The sequence below is a fragment of the Simochromis diagramma genome, unplaced genomic scaffold (assembly GCF_900408965.1).
Source record: "Simochromis diagramma unplaced genomic scaffold, fSimDia1.1 OVJJ01000656.1, whole genome shotgun sequence".
NCBI lineage: Eukaryota > Metazoa > Chordata > Actinopteri > Cichliformes > Cichlidae > Simochromis > Simochromis diagramma.
In genome coordinates this window covers 2,813,194-2,831,393 of record NW_024387038.1, presented here as the reverse complement: position 1 = coordinate 2,831,393, position 18,200 = coordinate 2,813,194, and the positions used below count along the sequence as shown (strand labels likewise).

The 18,200-nt window shown below is 41.5% G+C and overlaps 1 protein-coding gene across 6 annotated transcripts; it reads right to left on the bottom strand.

The window, feature by feature from the left end:
* Positions 1-410: 410 nt before the first annotated feature.
* On the bottom strand, positions 411-16,524 carry LOC120740974. 6 transcript variants are annotated; one of them, XM_040043549.1, is made up of 5 exons: positions 16,410-16,524; positions 8,948-8,993; positions 3,875-5,335; positions 1,518-2,503; positions 411-1,391 (listed from the first exon to the last, which is right to left on the bottom strand). In XM_040043549.1, exons 2-5 carry the CDS (start codon positions 8,956-8,958, stop codon positions 598-600), a joined length of 3,252 nt encoding a protein of 1,083 aa, XP_039899483.1. In that variant the 5' UTR covers positions 8,959-8,993; positions 16,410-16,524; the 3' UTR covers positions 411-597. The 6 variants fall into 6 exon arrangements, with proteins under 6 accessions (XP_039899483.1, XP_039899479.1, XP_039899482.1 ...); XM_040043545.1 differs by having other exon boundaries at positions 411-2,503; XM_040043548.1 differs by lacking the exon at positions 16,410-16,524 and adding an exon at positions 11,387-11,405 and having other exon boundaries at positions 411-2,503.
* Between the last annotated feature and the right edge of the window lie 1,676 nt (positions 16,525-18,200).

The following is an 18,200-nucleotide window of genomic DNA, read 5'->3' as shown; positions in this document are numbered from 1 at the left end:
AAAGCACAAATGATGTTCCCGTCTTAGCAGGAGGCCCTCATGTCTGCATCAAAATCAATTCCTCACATTCAATTAACTATCAGCCGCTATAAAAATACAAAATATCATTACCACATGATTTATAGCTCTGTACACGAGACCTTTGAAGAAAAGGTCACCATGTTTCACTGATCAGTCATTTTCACGTTGTTTAAATGCTATAAATTCAACTCTTAAAAATTTGGGGAATTTTTATATAACAATTTCTTCTCGAGGCGAAAATTATTTTAGAAGTAATTAACTTTTTTTCTGAAGGCAGCACCAAAGCAGATGGAGCCACATGCTGTGTTTGGTACTGATTTGATGCATAAACAAACACTGAGCCACAGTAGCTTCTCCTTAGGACTACAAAACTGCTAACAAACTGACTGCTCTCTAAGTAGAGATGTCAGTGCTGTTCAATAATCAACAAGTAATTTCTAATATGCATTTTTAATAGTAATATGCCATCTGTTAGCTAAACAAGAAAAACCTGTGGGGTACATCTGACCATGTAGTATAGAAAGTATCAGAAAAAAGAAGCCATCTACACAGCTGCCTGATGCTTCTTTACATGTTTCACTTATACCAGGCCAAGGATGTCCCAATGTTTTTCATAGCTGATGGTATTTGACTAAACTTGTACAAATATGCTGCTTTTTTGGTTTTTTCATCCACCCTGCTTCTCATCTCCTCCAGTTTCTGGACCTTCTCTGTGTCTCCTTGCTCCTTTATCTTCTCAATCAGGTAGTCCAAGTGGACAATAGTGGACACTGAATCAGCTTTCAGAGCGATCTGCTCCAGTCTGACAACATGTTGGTAGGACTCATCCAGGAACTGGGAATTCTCGGCTCTCAGCTGGTTCATTTCCTTTTCGAGATTTTCCAACAGGGTACACTTCTCCTCACTTTCTTTTTGATACTTTTCATATTTCTGCTCCTTTTCTCTTTTGTTCTGTGATAAAACAGCTACTGTTTTCATTGTTTCGTTCACTTCCTCTGTAAGAGTTTTTAACTCACGCCTCTGTACCTCACATTCTAGCTCATTCTTCTCATACGTCTTTTTCATTTCTTCATTCGTCTTCATTACCCTCCTTGTCTTGGTCACAAATGTCCACTTTTCTTTCACATGATCTGATGCAGGACACTTGTTGGTACAAACAGTGCAGCGACCTCTTTTCATGACTTCACAGTGTGCAGGTTTCCAGCCCATTGTGCATCCAGGATAGTGACAGTTCTCCTCACAGACTGTACAGCAGACAGCTGCTTCATAAAAAACTAAACCCCACATCCCACTATCAATGGGATCTTTCACTTTGTAGGGCTCATCAACTTCTACAGTGAACCTCTCATTCCTCTTCATCTCTTCTTCATGTTCCTTCATAGTTTTTTGGATTTTTTGAGCTTCTTCATGTTTCTGTTCTCCTTGGCTCTTTAGAGTTTCGTGGATTCCTTTAACTTCTTCAAGATTTTTCTTTTCTTCTCTCTGTTTTTCTTCATGTTTCTTCAGAGCTTCTTGCATCTGTCTGATTTCTCTCTGTTTCAGTTCAGCCAGCTCGATTCTCTCTTTCAGGTTTTGGATGCAGGCTTTCAGTCTGATTCGTTCATTTAGCACTTCACCTGTTTTCATCAGTTTTTGAGGATTAGAGTTTCCCAAGAAGTCTGTCAACTGATTCATGTTTTCCTGTGTAAGTTCCCATGAATGCTTTGAAGACATATTTTCTTCTGTTCGGTCTTCATACTGTGAGTTATTAAACAGGAAGTGAACAGGCTCAGTCTTCTCATTTTTTGCACATTTAATTGCTGCAACTTCAAGAGCTTCAAGAACATTTTCAGGTCTGCTTCCATCTGAGTGTGTGATCAGAGCTATGATGTTTTTCTCCATGTTTTTTCCAAACAAAGACGTCACTGAATCAAAGACATACAGCAGTCGGTCACTCAGTCGATTATCACTCGCCTTCATGACCAGACCCACTGCATGAACTTCATGGACTCCATCATCTGATCGAAACAAGTCCAATAATCTGTGACTGATGATGTCATCTTTTTCAGTCCCTCTGGTGTCTCCATATCCAGGAGTATCGATGATGGTCAGAGAGTAGGGCAGAGTTTCATCTTCAAAACCAAAGATCTCGTACACCATCACATCTGATGTCTGACTTACTGTCTGACCTTTTGTCTGACCTTCTGTCTGATCTTTCTTCTTCTCCTCCTCTATGATCTGAAACCAGACTCTATCCTCCCACTTCACTCCCATAGTGTAGTTGAGCAGAGCGTTGATCAGAGTAGATTTTCCTGCTCCTGTTTCTCCCACCAGTAAGATGGTTCTGTTTGTCTTGTATTGATTTTTTTCTCCAACAGTGATTCTTGTCAGAGTTCCAAACTTCTGTGTCTTTGGTCTCAGCTGGTAGACATCGGGGGGTGCTGAACTGATGAGAAAACTGTTTAAGATGATGTCTTCATGTGGTGATGAGTTCAAACTGATCCTGCAGAGAAAAGAACAAAATGTCTTCAGTACACATGTAAACATTATGAACATGTTACTACAGTTTAACATTTAAAACTGAGCCGATCCATCTCTGCTCAGAATCAAAAGTCACATAAAATTAAACGATTTTTTCTTTTAACCATTTAGATTCATATTTTTTCTGTCTGCTCTCCCAAAGCATTAGTGGTCACACTGATATTTTAAATTATACGTTATATATTTCTGAGACAAAGGTGACTGTGGAGGCTGACAGCACGCTGCCCACATGATCAGAAGACAGCTTTTTTTTCATTTCTTTATCAGTATTTCACAGGCTGAATACATTTCTTTTCTCCCTCAACCTTTCATTGGGCTGGCATGACACCATCTAAGTGGGTCACAGCTGTTGCTGGCCTGGATTCCTACAGTTTCAGTTTCATTTGTAGTTTTTATTGTCATTATTTGTGACACTCATGCTCTTCATCGATCACAGAAATGTGGTTTCTGTGATCGAGTTCATTAGTGTTGTGTCACGCTGAGAGAAGTAACAGTTTGAATGCTGAGGGTGAAACAAACCCAGCACAAACTTTCACTGATGTCTTTCAGCAGCGACATTAATCTGTACACTTTGTCTCCAATTCTTTTGATTGACGTGTGAGACAAACAACCACTGGTCCAGATGTGTCAAAACAATGATTTTATCAAACACACGTGTGGGAAGAAATACACCATCACAATCCTCAGCATAAATCTCCACTAGAAAGCACACTTCAAATGATTTTTAAATGTCAGGGTTCACGCCCTTTCTTGCGTCAAGCAGATACCTAACATGCATAAGTTACAGTTAATGACAGTCACCACACTTCTTTGTTGACAAACTTTAACACACTTAAAGAGACATTTTCACCGTCTTCACACCAGGTGTTTCCTGTTATTTGTTCTTCTTCTCACTTATCTCTGGAAGATCATGAGCACGTTCTGTAAAAAACTGTCGCTCTGCAGGTACAAATTGCAGTGACAAGCAAAATTATGGCTTAACTCTAACCTAGAAATGAGTCTACTTGCTGTGTGCGTGTGTAAGCATGCATGCCCTGATCTTTACTACACTCTGTGTCACCTTTCACCACGAATCATCTAAAGCCAACTTTTTATGAACACATTTTGCAATATGTCTAAGAAAACGATTATAATTACTTCATTTTATAAAAGTTTTACCAAAATGCCACTACTCAAGCTTAATAAAGAGGATATATTTCCCACAACTTTTAATTATCATGTACCTTTGAAAAGAAAATAGTTATTAATAATAATCCTTACAATTAAAATGTATACATTAATAATAATTATAAAAGTCAGACACTCTTCTGTAAGTGCTGTCAGTTTAACATACCGCTGTGCTTTGGCTCCTTCGTCCTCTCTCCTTTTCATCTCCTCCAGTTTCTGGACCTTCTCTGTGTTTCCTTTCTCCTCCATCTTCTCAATCAGGTAGTCCAAGTGGACCATAGTGGACACTGAATCAGCTTTCAGAGCGATCTGCTCCAGTCTGACAACATGTTGGTAGGACTCATCCAGGAACTGGGACTTCTCTGCTGTCAGCACTTTCATTTCCTTTCCAAGTAAATGAACATCCTTCTCTTTTGTTGATGGTTCATTCTTCTGACCTCTCCTTATCCTGGTCACATATCTCCACTTTCCTTTCACATGATCTGATCCAGGACACTTCCTGGTACATGACGTGCAGAGACCATCTATAAAGACCTCACAGTGATTTAAGGGCACCGTGCATCCAGGATAGTGACAGTTCTCCTCACAGACTGTACAGCTGACAGCTGCTTTAAAACCCGGCCCACACATCTCTGCTCTGATAGGTTCTTTATGTTTAAAAACTTCAGCAACAAATGGAGGGACCTCTTCAGTCATCATGTTGTCATGTTTCTCCAGAGCTTCCTGACTCTGTTTTATCTCTCTTTGTTTCACTTCAGTGAATCTGATTCTTTCTTGCAGGTTTTGGATGCAGGCTGTCAGTCTGATACTTTCTTTTAACACTTCAGGAGATGCTTCTGGCTTCACAGGTGTAGTTTCTTTCAGGAAGGCTGTGAACTCTTTCATTCCTCTCTCTGATCTTTCAAAAATTGGCTTCAGAAATTCTTCTTCCTCATCTTCAAGCTGGCAGTTATCAAACTGGAAGAAAACTGGCTGATTATTCTCATTTTTGGCACATTTAATTCCTGCAGCTTCAAGAGCTTGAAGAGGGTTTTTAGGTCTTCTTCCATCTGAGTGTGTGATCAGAGCTATGATATTTTTCTCCATGTTTTTTCCAAACAGAGGCATAACCGAATCTAAGATGTACTTCAGTCGGTCAAACAATTGATTATCACTCGCCTTCATGACCAAACCCACTGCATGAACTTCATGGACTCCATCCTCTGATCCAAACAAATCCAATAATTTTTCACTGATGATGTCATCTTCTTCAGTCCCTCTGGTGTCTCCATATCCAGGAGTATCGATGATGGTCAGAGAGTAGGGCAGAGTTTCATCTTCAAAACCAAAGATCTCGTACACCATCACATCTGATGTCTGACTTTTCTCCTCCCCTATGATCTGAAACCAGACTCTATCCTCCCACTTCACTCCCATGGTGTAGTTGAGCAGAGCGTTGATCAGAGTAGATTTTCCTGCTCCTGTTTCTCCCACCAGTAAGATGGTTCTGTTTGTCTTGTATTGATTTTTTTCTCCAACAGTGATTCTTGTCAGAGTTCCAAACTTCTGTGTCTTTGGTCTCAGCTGGTAGACAGCAGGAGGTCCATCAGATCTCTGATCACTCTTGGAGATGATGCTCTCATATTTCCTTTAGATAAAACATAGATTATGTAAATAAAAAATGATATAATTTGTGTAACTGAAGTGTTTTCCCCCTCTGTCACAATATTTCTGACGACTTTTCAGAGTTTATTGGCTTTGAATGTTTATTCTCAAGCTTGGCGAATGGTTTTTCACCTTTTCCCTCAAATCATCACTTAAAGTCACAACTCATGCTGCTGTTTAGTCTAGTATTATTTTGTCTCAGTTTGCCTATGTATGAGCAGTTCTGTGCACATTTTTATTGACTTTTTAGGAATCAAAATTTCTATTCATTTTTGGTTTTTCTTTAAAACAGTAAGAATAGACTTAGCTAGTTTTGCTACGTAAATCTGTAGTTACTTATACTTTTAGAAAAGGGATTTATCTGGTAACTTTTGGATCCTCCCATTAATTAGGGGATTAAGAGCACACTAGAGGGGTGTGGAGGAAATGTTTGTTTTTTTGGTCAAATGTCAGCTGGGACAAAGGGAGGTGTTAAAATGATTTGTGTAATCATATTAAGTTAACTTTCATTTATGTTTAAGTTGTAAAAGATTTTTTCAGAACACACTTCCGACTTGATTCTTTGAAAATATATGGTATTTATTTCGTGGTAAAATACAAACCAAAAATCAACCCAACAATCCTGTTGCCACCCATAGCATTTTCTTGGACTGTTTTTCTGTTTTGGAAAAGGCTATGACACCAACAAATGAAATCTAGAATTTTCTGATTTGAACGCATTTGTTGTTATTCTTTATTTTTGTGATTTGTTTTTGGTTTGTCAGGCATGGTGTGGAGGCGAGGAAGAAGGAACCCAAACGCAGGACTCGCAGGTAGGTGAAGACTGGTGAAGGTTTATTATCAGGAGTGGATGAACAGAGGGTGAACGGACACTGACTGGCTGGACAACGGAATGGCGGACTGAACTGAGGGAACACACAGGAAGGACAACATAACATCAATGACACGACAGTGAACGAGTAGAAACAGAGGGCTTAAATACACAGACTGATGAGGATGATAATGAGAGACCGGTGAGTACACAGCTGAACATAATCTGGCTAATGACACAAGACGAGCTGACACAGGAAAAGCAGGAGTGAGCACATGGAAGTGGCAAAATAAACTGAACATGAACAAAACTGAAAACACTGGGTCACCGACCCTGACAGTTTATGTTTTTGGGTTATTTACAAGTTTTAATTGTAGGTTAATATTTTGCTTCATTTTGTTTTGTGTTATTGTTTTTCATGTTAAGTGTGGTGGCAGATTTCTTTTCTCATGTATTAATCACATATTTTAACCATATCACTTTAGTATAGTAAGAGCACTCCTGTCACCAGTTTGTATGTATGTGGAATGAACAGTTAAGGATCTGCTAATAATTGATCTGCTGTGGAATGTGGGCCAACATGTGAGAGTCTGTGGATGTTCTTTGTCTGTGTGTCTGTATATAAGATGTAAGGGCGGTGGCCACAATTCAGAGATGGTCCTGGTGTTTCACTGGGATGCTCTCTCCACATTGCATTGTGTTTATTAAACCCACTTCAAATCAAGCTCACTGGGTGTGTTGCAGGTTATTATTAAAATTTCCACAACATTAAGTCAGTCAGAAAGAGCTGTAGGGCCATTTTGTATAACTAAAGGGACTGGTATAGGACCAGCATGCACTGGGGTGGGCCTATGGTTTGTTATCAAAGCAGGAGAAGCAGCCGGAAGGAAGAAAGATGGATATTTGTTATCGCTTGCCAAACTGGAAAAATAAACCATAAAATGCAACTTTTGAGTTTGATCATTGAGCTTCTGTTGCCTGTGCTCAAAACATTACCACTATAAAAGAATTTCAGTCAGAGGACATTCACAACTACAGCAGTGAATCAGAGTCTGGAGTAATCACAGTGATAGATTCTGGGGACAGGAGTAGCTGTCCAAATGGGTTGAAAAGGGTTAGGTGGGATTGAGCTAGACATGAGCAGGAACTGATGAACATCCATCCATCCATTCGCTTCTGCTTATCCTTTCCAGGGTCGCGGGCGGCGCTAGAGCCTATCCCTCTGTCAATAGGCTTTCACTGATTCTGTGAGGGTTTTTTGTTTACATCGAAACACAAATATTTGAATCATTAGTTCATTGCTTGTTTGACAGTCCTATACTTTACTGGTGCTATGCCAACATGTTATGTCATTAACTACATGAAAAAAGAAAGAGCAAACCTTTTGCTAAAAAAAAAGGTTGCCCCATTTTGTTTAGTGTATACAGTGGCTTGCAAAAGTATTCGTTTTGGGGTTTGTACGTGCTTTGTCGTGCTTTACAGCTGCTCTGTGACGGCCTCAGAGGTTGTCTAAGAGATTACTGGGAGCAACAACACCATGAAGTCCAAAGAACACAGCAGACAGGTCAGGGATAAAGTTACTGAGAAATTTAAAGCAGGCTTAGGCTACAAAAAGATTTCCCAAGCCTTGAACATCCCACGGAGCACTGTTCAACCGATCATTCAGAAATGGTGTATGGCACAACTGTAAACCTACCAAGACAAGGCCGTCCACCTAAACTCACAGCAGAACAAGGAGAGCGCTGATCAGAAGTGCAGCCAAGAGGCCCATGGTGACTCTGGACGAGCTGCAGAGATCTACAGCTCAGGTGGGGGAATCTGTCCATAAGACAACTATTAGTCGTGCACTGCACAAAGTTGGCCTTTATGGAAGAGTGGCAAGAAGAAAGCCATTGTTAACAGAAACCATAAGAAGTCCCGTTTGCAGTTTGCCACAAGTCATGTGGGGGACACAGCAAACATGTGGAAGAAGGTGCTCTGGTCAGATGAGACCAAAATGCAAAACACTATGTGTGGTGGAAAACTAACACTGCACATCACTCTGAACCATCCCCACTGTCAGATATGGTGGTGGCAGCATCATGCTCTGGGGGGGCTTCTCTTCAGCAGGGACAGGGAAGCTGGTCAGAGTTGATGGGAAGATGGATGGAGCCAAATACAGGGCAGTCTTGGAAGAAAACCTCTTGGAGTCTGCAAAAGACTTGAGACTGGGGCGGAGCTTCACCTTCCAGCAGGACAACGACCCTGAACATAAAGCCAGGGCAACAATGGGACGGTTTAAAACAAAACATATCCATGTGTTAGAACGGCCCAGTCAAAGTCCAGATCTAAATCCAATCGAGAATCTGTGGCAAGATCTGAAAACTGCTGTTCACAAACGCTGTCCATCTAATCTGACTGAGCTGGAGCTGCTTTCCAAAGAAGAATTGGTAAGGATTTCAGTCTGTAGATGTGCAAAGCTGGTAGAGACAGACCCTAAAAGACTGGCAGCTGGAACTGCAGCAAAAGGTGGTTCTACAAAGTACTGACTCAGGGGCTGAATAATTACGCACACCCCACTTTTCAGTTATTTATTTGTAAAAAATGTTTGGATTCATGTTTGATTTTTGTTCCACTTCACACATGTGCACCACTTTGTGTTGGTCTTTCACGTGAAATTCCAATAACATTGATTCATGTATGTGGCTGTAATGTGACAAAATGTGGAAATGTTTAAAGGGGCTGAATACTTTTGCAAACCACTGTATACCTCATAATTTGTTCAGTTGTTTTAATAGTACTCACTGTGTTGCCATAATGAGCTGTGAGGATCAAGCAGATGTGATGATACCTGGGAAAAAATATGAGAGAAAATAAATCTAAGCAGCCATCCTAGAAAAATAATTGATTCATCCATCCATCCATTCGCTTTTCCTTTTCAGGGTCGCGGGGGGCGCTGGAGCCTATCCCAGCTACCCGGAGTACCCAGAGGGAACCCACGCAGACACGGGGGAGAATTGATTCACTTCAAGTTTATCAATATAGCACCAAATTGTCTACTGTGTTTATTCTGTAAAGAGCCTACTGCCATACACTGTGTGCAGCAGGCAGAATATTTGACACACAATGCAGAATGACCTACAGAACTCAGCTTTATTGCTGGACTCAAGAAGAAGAAAACAAACTGGAATACACATGAACTAAACAGACAGGCAGAACCACACAGTGGGGAATGATGGACAGTGTGATGCTGAACAGAGGAAGACGAACACAATAAATACAAGAGGGAAACAGAGCAAAAAGGGAACACCTGGAAACACGGCAGGTAACAGAACACAAAACAAAACAGAACACAACTCACACCGACAGGAGACTATCAAAGTAAAACAGGAAGTACAGAAAAACACAGACTCTGAGACGCAGAGTACAGTACACAGTACAGGCAACAACAGGAGTGACAGAGACATGACTGAGGAACAAGGGAATAAATATAGAGACAAGACTACACATGGGGTATGGAACAGCAGGGAGGCAAGACAATGAAAGCCTAAAGACTCAGATGACCTAACAACATAACCAGAGGGACGAGAGAGCAAGGCAAATAAACATGACGAGGAACAGAAAAATAAACATAAAGACAAGGTGAACGGGACCAAACACCAGAAAACCTAGACTAGAAATACAGATAACTAAACTAGGAACCAGTCACACAGAGAACACTATAATGAACAAACAAAATTCAAATCATAAATACAAAAACACTGTGATGATGACCCAGATACCCCAATAGCTACAGTGTTCTGGAGAAAGCTTTAGCTATCAGACAACCCCATATGAGCAAGTACTTGGTGATAGTGGGAAGATGTATGTCAGCGTTTACTTGTTAGCTGTAATATTCTGGTGTACTTTCACTTTCGGACTACAATAAATGAGCAGCATAAGAACATGAAACAAGCTGTGGCTTGTTTAAGGAACAGGAAGGTGTTTTAGTGCATAGCATCCCTCTGTGCTCTTCACACATCATGACACAAGGGCGTAGATTTGGTTTAGGCGTTGGTGGGGACGGATGATTCAGCCACCGAACGCTGCCCTGTTTCTTATTTTTTCCCTTTTTGTCTTTGCTTCTTGATAATAAAAAAAAAGAAGTAAATATACTTGCCTACACATGCTATTCTACATGCTTTTAAACCATTTAAAATCACAATTCATAGTTTTATATGTGAATTATATAATGTTAAATTACTATTAAATAAATGACTAAGTATTTTAGGCTTTAGTTTATTTCAGCCATATTTCATATAAATCAGGTATCATACAAACATAAAAATAGCTTCAAATACAGTCATGACAATAAAGAATATGACTTTAAGGACTTAACAACATTACTTCAGTTACACCAACATCTGTTATATTTTGGCACTAAGGGAACACTCAATGACCTGGTGGTTTTTGTCCATAAAACTACTCGTCTAAGATTACCACAAAGCAAAAGATCTCTCAGCAACATTATGCAACATTTGAGGCACTACTGCCCCGATCAGATCAGTGAGCTGGGATTATTTATTCTAAACATGAACTACTGTTACAGCAACAGACATTAATACTACTGGTGCCCACACAACAACTCAATGTCCTCTATGTGAAGCAGCCAAACACAGGCCTGCTCCTCTCACTAACTGAGGTAAACTGCTGGCATATTGGTTTTACATCTGTACTGTCCAGTGTCTGCTGGTGGACACACAGCAGCATTGTTTCATCTCATTTGAGTCATTGTTGACCTTAGCCATGGTTTTAGTCTTCTGAGAGCACTGAAGCTTCTTTCAGCCTCAGTACCTGCGTTTTATCCTCAGATTACAATTATTATTCTGTGCTTGATGGGCCTCACCTTTGGCCCTGGCTCCTCCCCTCTGACTGCACTAGGACATATTGCCACCTGATAAAATAACACATTGATTTGTGCCATATAAAAGTGAGACATGTCAATTCAGATTCTTTGTCAAACATACACTAATGAAACAATTTACATCAGCAGCCTGACAGTTGTCATGATAATAAATACTAGTTCATCTATAGCACCAACTCAGTCAGTTACCTGTGAGTTCGCCTCTTCACCTCTGTCTGAGCTACAACATGGCAGAGCTGCCTCTGTCACCTGATGAATAACAGTGAGACACTCCACATACATGCAGTCACACATGTGCTTCAAATACAGTTATGAACCATCAGGTCATCATCCAATTTCACCTGTGATCTTGTGTCACCATCACTCTCTGAGCTTTGTGTTGGTTCTTCTGTCACCTGACAAACAGGACATACATGACAATAAGAATAAAATGTCAAATCAAATCAAATCACTTTTATTGTCACATCACATGTGCAGGTACATTGGTACAGCACATGTGAGTGAAATTCTTGTGTGCGAGCTTCACAAGCAACAGAGATGTGCAAAATACAATAACGTAAACAAGCAAAATACAAGAATGGCTACATCTGAAACTAATAAATATATGTACAATATATAATAGTATATGCATTTCTGGATGTGTACACTAAATATTTTTCTACGTGTGTGTGTGTGTGTGTGTGTGTGTGTGTGTACACATATTTTACAAATTAAATAGAGTAAACAATAAATAAAATATATAAAATATACAGAGTTGAGACATGTGCAAAACAGTGGCATTACTGTACAGTATGGAGTGCATAATGTTAAAGTTCCAGTAGTGAAGCTGAGGTGTCTATGACGTGTTCAGCAGTCTGATGGCCTGATGGAAGAAGCTGTCTCTCAGTCTGCTGGTACGGGACCGGATGCTGCAGAACCTCCTTCCTGATGGAAGCAGTCTGAACAGTTTATGGCTGGGGTGACTGGAGTCCTTGATGATCCTCCCCGCTTTCCTCAGGCAGCGCTTCCTGTAGATGTCTTGGAGGGAGGGAAGCTCACCTCCAATTATCCGTTCAGAGCACCGCACTACTCGCTGGAGAGCTTTGCAGTTGTAGGCGGTGCTGTTGCCATACCAGGTGGTGATGCATCCAGTGAGGATGCTCTCAATGGCACAGTGATAGAAGGTCCTGAGGATGCGGGGGCTCATGCCGAATCTTTTCAGTCTCCTGAGAAAGAAGAGGCGCTGCTGCGCCTTCTTCACTGTTTTGTTTGTGTGTACTGACCACGTAAGATCCTCAGCCAGATGTACACCAAGGAACCGGAAGCTGCTCACTCTCTCCACAGCAGCGCCGCTGATGGTGATGGGGGTGTGTACTTCTCTGCACCTCCGGAAGTCCACTATCAACTCCTTTGTCTTTGCGACGTTGAGGGTGAGATGGTTGTCTTGACACCAGTGGGTCAGGGCGCTGACCTCCTCCCTGTAAGCCGTCTCATCACCATTGGTGATAAGACCCACCACTGTAGTGTCGTCCGCAAACTTCACAATGATGTTGGAGCTGTTAGTGGCTGTGCAGTCGTAGGTGTAGAGTGAGTACAGGAGAGGGCTCAGTACACACCCCTGTGGAGCACCAGTGTTCAGTGTGATGGGGGATGAGGTGATGCTGCCCAGTCTGACCACTTGGCGTCTGTCAGACAGGAAGCTAAGGATCCAGCTGCAGAGGGAGCTGCTCAGTCCTAGATCCTGCAGTTTCCTGTCCAGCTTCGAGGGAACGATGGTATTGAATGCTGAGCTGTAATCTACAAACAGCATTCTCACATACGTGTCTCTCTTCTCCAGGTGTGACAGGGCAGTGTGTAGTGTCAGGGCTATGGCATCATCAGTGGACCTGTTGTGGCGGTATGCAAACTGTAGAGGGTCCAGTGAGTCGGGTAGTGCAGAGCAGATGAAGTCCCTGACCAGCTTCTCGAAGCATTTGCTTACGATGGGGGTCAGGGCTACAGGTCGCCAGTCGTTCAATGAGGAGATGGTGGAGGATTTGGGTACAGGGACGATGGTGGCCATTTTGAAGCAGGCTGGGACTACAGACAGAGAGAGGGAAAGGTTGAAGATGTGCGTGAACACTCCAGCCAGCTGAGCCGCGCATGACTTGAGGACGCGGCCGGGAATCCTGTCTGGACCAGTAGCTTTGCGTGCGTTCACCTTCCTGAAGCACCTCCGCACATCCTCCTCAGACACAGTGTGCACACTGACGTCATCCGCGGTGCGCACACTGTCCGGTCTCATGGTGTTCGCTGTGTCGAATCTAGCGTAGAATACGTTTAGATCCTCACACAGAGAGGCCGTGGTCTGCGGTGTGCTGGTTTTCCCTCTAAAGTCTGCGATCGTGTTTAGTCCCTGCCACATACTCCGAGGGTTGTCAAACTGTTGCTCCACCCTGTCCCTGTACTCACGTTTGGCTGCTTTGATCGTCTTCCGGAGTTGGTAATGTGCGTGTTTGTAGTCCGATGTGTTCGCGGAGGCAAAGGCGGTGCTCCGTGCCGCCAGTGCCGCGCGAACATCTCCGTTAATCCAGGGTTTTTGATTTGGGAAGGATTTGACTGAATGTGGAGCTGCTTCAGTGTTTCTGTCACTTTGTGCAGATCCTGACTCGTCAGTAATGTTTGTAGACTGAGTGCATTTTCAAAACAATTTGTGCAAACTGCACTACAAGGTGGACTATTTGCAAAATCATGACTACCTCATGATATTTTGTCTCAAAAATGAACCCTATGAATACGTCAGTGCCATTAGGATGAAATTATTGTGTCACCAACATTTTAACGTTGGACATATAATTTTAACAACCTCTGTAAACTAATATCCTGGCTGCTCGAGGCTGCTGTTTTCTGACAGTTTCAATCAAAATTAGAAACGCTGCTCTGAGACTGAGAGAACTGACAGTGCTGCCTGTTGTGCAGTTAGTTTCCAAAACACGTTATTCATGGTTACATACAGTTTCAGACTGATGTGGGCCAAAGCCTAGCACAGCCTGTAACGTTATTGTGACGGACACATTTTATGAGTGAACTTGGCTTTAAGTGACTGACAAGTTTCTTTGAAAAACACTTTCTTATATCCAGCTTCTTCCTCTTTGCTGCTGTCCTCCTCTCCTCCTCGCAGCGCAGGTTTGCCGCTGCTGAAACTAAACAGAGCTCCCTGAAAGGCTCAGCCAATCACATTGGCCATATTTGTCCAGTATGAACGTAATTTAACTCTTTCTGCTCCGCTGGGTGAATGAGACGCTGACAGATCGTTTTTTTCTTTTTATCGGGTTTGTTTTTATTTACTCGAAGAGATCAAATTATTGGTGGGGACACGTCCCTTCCGTCCATGCCAAATCTACGCCCTTGTCATGACACATTAATTATTATCAGCATCAATGAAACATTGCACTCAATCCAGCACAGTTTTTATGTCTCTGTGCAGATTTGGAGACAAATCTTGAACTGTGACTTCATGTGTGACCAGTCAGTATCAGCAGTCTGACTCTGTGTGTTTAAAGAGTTTGAATGCTGTGATCTCAGTGTTTTTACTGCTTCCGTCTGAAACTAGAAGCTCAAACAGATCTGATCAAGGAAAAGTGCCACATGAAGAAATGTTGCTGCACAGATGACCCTGGTTAGAAATGAAAAGCCCGCCAGCCTTGTGCTTTGCGCTGGGCAGAGGGGGGAGGGGCGGTAGTTACACTCAGTAGCACAGGAACAGAGCGGGAGGGAGAGAGAGAGAGAGAGTCAGGGACAACAACGTCACATTAGAAAGGTATAGTAATCATCCACAACTATTTTCAGTTGCAGATGATAAAGGATTCAGAAAGTTTATTCATGCAGGTCCATATGACAGAGAATGTGCATCTTCATTTTGTTTTCATATTTTAATTTATATTTAATTGTGTTGTGGTTTGCAGTGTTTTGTGTTGTTTCACTTTAAATTTGTTTAAAAGGAAAAAGCTGAACATTTAAATAGTTGAAATGTAAATAGCAGTTTTTTGTATTATGTGATTTATTTATTATTTGGTGTCCAGGTGCAGTCGGTCCCGACACAGTCCTTTGACTTTTGAGAGGATTTTAAGCATGGTTCTGGCAGTTGTCCGTCCAACACAGTGTGTTTGTTTTGATTCGTGTCCTTCTCAAATAGCGCCGCGCTCCCACAATGCACTGCAGCGTTACATCAACTCCAAAGCCCTGTTAAATCATTTTTTGAATACGTTTATAAAACATTTCTTCACTCATGAGCCGTAAGTAGAGGTGACATGGGCCGTGAGATAGAGACACAGGCATTAGAGCCTCTTAATGTGTGTTTTGTTTGGGTTTCCACTAGCGTGGAATTACCAAAAATAGAGAGGCCATAGCTTAATGAAATAGGAAAAGACCTATTTCAACAATGTAACTGTATTCTGAATACCACCTTTTTAAATGGTAAATGTAACGGAATACAGTTACTCATATTTTCTATTTTAAATACGTAACATCTGTACATATATTCATACATACATATATTCCGTTACTCCCCAAAGACTGCCTTCACTTCAGTATAAAGTGTAATTTCTTAAAAATCAAAGTTTGAGTTAATTTTCACTGCAGTGAAGGTAAACAGTTGACCTTAGTACTAATATATAATAAATACCTTAAGACTGACGTTTCTCATCAAGAAAAACGCCAAAGTATTTTTTTATTTATATATATATATATATATATATATATATATATATATATATATATATAAAATATAATATAAAATAATAATTAAAATATATATATATATATATTTTTAGATTTATATATAATATATATATTTATATTTATTTATATTTTTTATTCTATTATTATTTTTTTAATGTTTAATGTCTGTGACTGATATGCAAGCATTTTAAAGGTTTTGATTTCTTAAGAGACCATTTTAAAATTTAAACAGTAACCTTTGTTCCATCTAAGCAGAACCCTTTGTGTCCTCCATCTTTGTTTCAGTGTGAACAGTTTGTGGCGCAGTATTTTTAACACCGACATATTGACATTATACATATATATACATTATATCTAACACACATCTATAGAAAATATTCATTTACAAAGTCCACTACCTGTCTCCAGGGTCCGTGTAAATATAAACACTCAGAGCTCAGAGTCTCTCCAGGTGAGCTCAGGCCAATTAAAATTTTTAGTGTGACTCTGATCACAAACTAACAGAAAATGGCGGACACACTCGGCCTCGTTGGCAAACATTACAGACTGACTTTAATGGAGAGACCGGAAATAAAAAAAGACACACAGTTTGTTGTGTGAAAAAATCAAACCTGAGCTAAACAAACAGTAAAGTTCCTGTTAAAGGAGGAAACAAAGCAAACTTACAGTTTCTTCACACAGAGGCACCAACAACAAGCTCCACTCCACGAAGTTCAGGAAGTGAAAGAAAACTTTGAGCAGGAAGGAAACACCTAACGCTGCGTTCTTCAAAGCTCATTTCAACCTGTTGAAGTCATGAATGAAAGTGCAGACTGAGGGTGGATCACATGATGTTTGAGGTGTGTCATGTGACATGTTCAGTATTGTCACACATGTCTAGATTGTCCCTGATATCATAACTGCTCAAACACTGATGATGATATTTGAAGAATTATTCCTGATGGCAGCAAAGTTTGAATGGAGCTCTCTGTCTGTGCTGATTTGTCGCCCTCTGGAGGTCAAAGCACAAACTGCATGATGTCACTGTAACCACCACAGTGACAGGAAGTGTTTTTATGACTGAAACACTGAAATGATGCTAACGGCTGTCGTTAGGCTCACTGACAGCAGTGCTGATGTGTTCATGTCAAACACTGGCTCAGGTCAGACTCCTTCATCCTTCTCCAGCGTGAGGCCGCCCTCAGACCCACAGGAGCTCTGACCTTTGACCTCCTGACCCTAACCATTTTAGTCTTGTTGCATCTTTAAATGCAAATCCATCCAAACTGTAGCCGAGCAAAAGAAGCTGGAAGTTGTTCTATGAATGATGTTCATCCCAGAGTTTCTGTTTCCAGCTCAGACGTGTTAAACGCTGCTGCTGTGCTACATTTGTCATTTCCTGCTTTCACTTCCATCCATGTCAAAGTGCTGAAGTCATCTTATCACTTTAAAGCAGTAAAACAGGAGGTGTAAATCTGACATTTATTTACTGTCATCACAAACACACACAGCTGGATCAGCACCAGTCCAAAGGACTGAAAAGATGAATGATAATGATCAGAGCCAGCAGGGGGCAGCACAGAGAGGTGAGGCGCTGTCAGAGAAGCAGGCTGACATCAGACTGGTCATATTCCATCATCTATACCTGAAATAATCATCAAACACACGCAGAGCAGAAACATGTGGAAACATCTGGAGCTCAGTCTCAGTTTGATCCCTCAGAGGTTTACCTCAGTCCTGCTCCTCTGCTTCCTGTTTACAGCGCACACATCATGCTGTGTACTGAGAGTCATGTGGTCAAAGTGAGGCCCTGATACTCTGACAGAGAGCGAGCACAGTTATCCTAATGTGTGACATCACTTCTAACCAGAGAGCATTCAGCTTTCACAGCAGCCAACATCCTGTCACACTGAGCATGTGCAAACACAGCAGCCAACATCCTGTCACACTGAGCATGTGCAAACACAGCAGCCAACATCCTGTCACACTGAGCATGTGCAAACACAGCAGCCAACATCCTGTCACACTGAGCATGTGCAAACACAGCAGCCAACATCCTGTCACACTGAGCATGTGCAAACACAGCAGCCAACATCCTGTCACACTGAGCATGTGCAAACACAGCTCTCAGCTTCCATAACTCACAAGCTCCAGCCTCCACTTAAAAGCCCAGAACAAAGCTTGTGACCAACACAGCGCAGACAGAGGTGATGCTCACGCTCTGTTTCTGGGTGGGAAACTCACCTGTGGGCGTGGTTGCTCCTCCCCTACAATCTCTGATGTCAGAGCTGCTAAATTAGACTGAAGCCAGACTCAAACAGAAAACATCCTCAAAGACTCAGAGAGAGCGCTGCTCCATCTCTAGCCTGGATAATAAAGCCATCAAACTTCACTCAGCTCCAATAACACCATCAGTGTTTGATGTCCAGAGGATTCATGAGACTGCAGATGATAAACTTTGACAATAATTCAATTAGT

Excerpts from the sequence above, each read along its gene's own strand:
- LOC120740974 (XM_040043545.1), bottom strand. Across the intron at positions 2,504-3,874 it reads GAAGGAGCCAAAGCACAGCG|GATCAGTTTGAACTCATCAC; the intron begins GTATGTTAAACT and ends TTTTCTCTGCAG.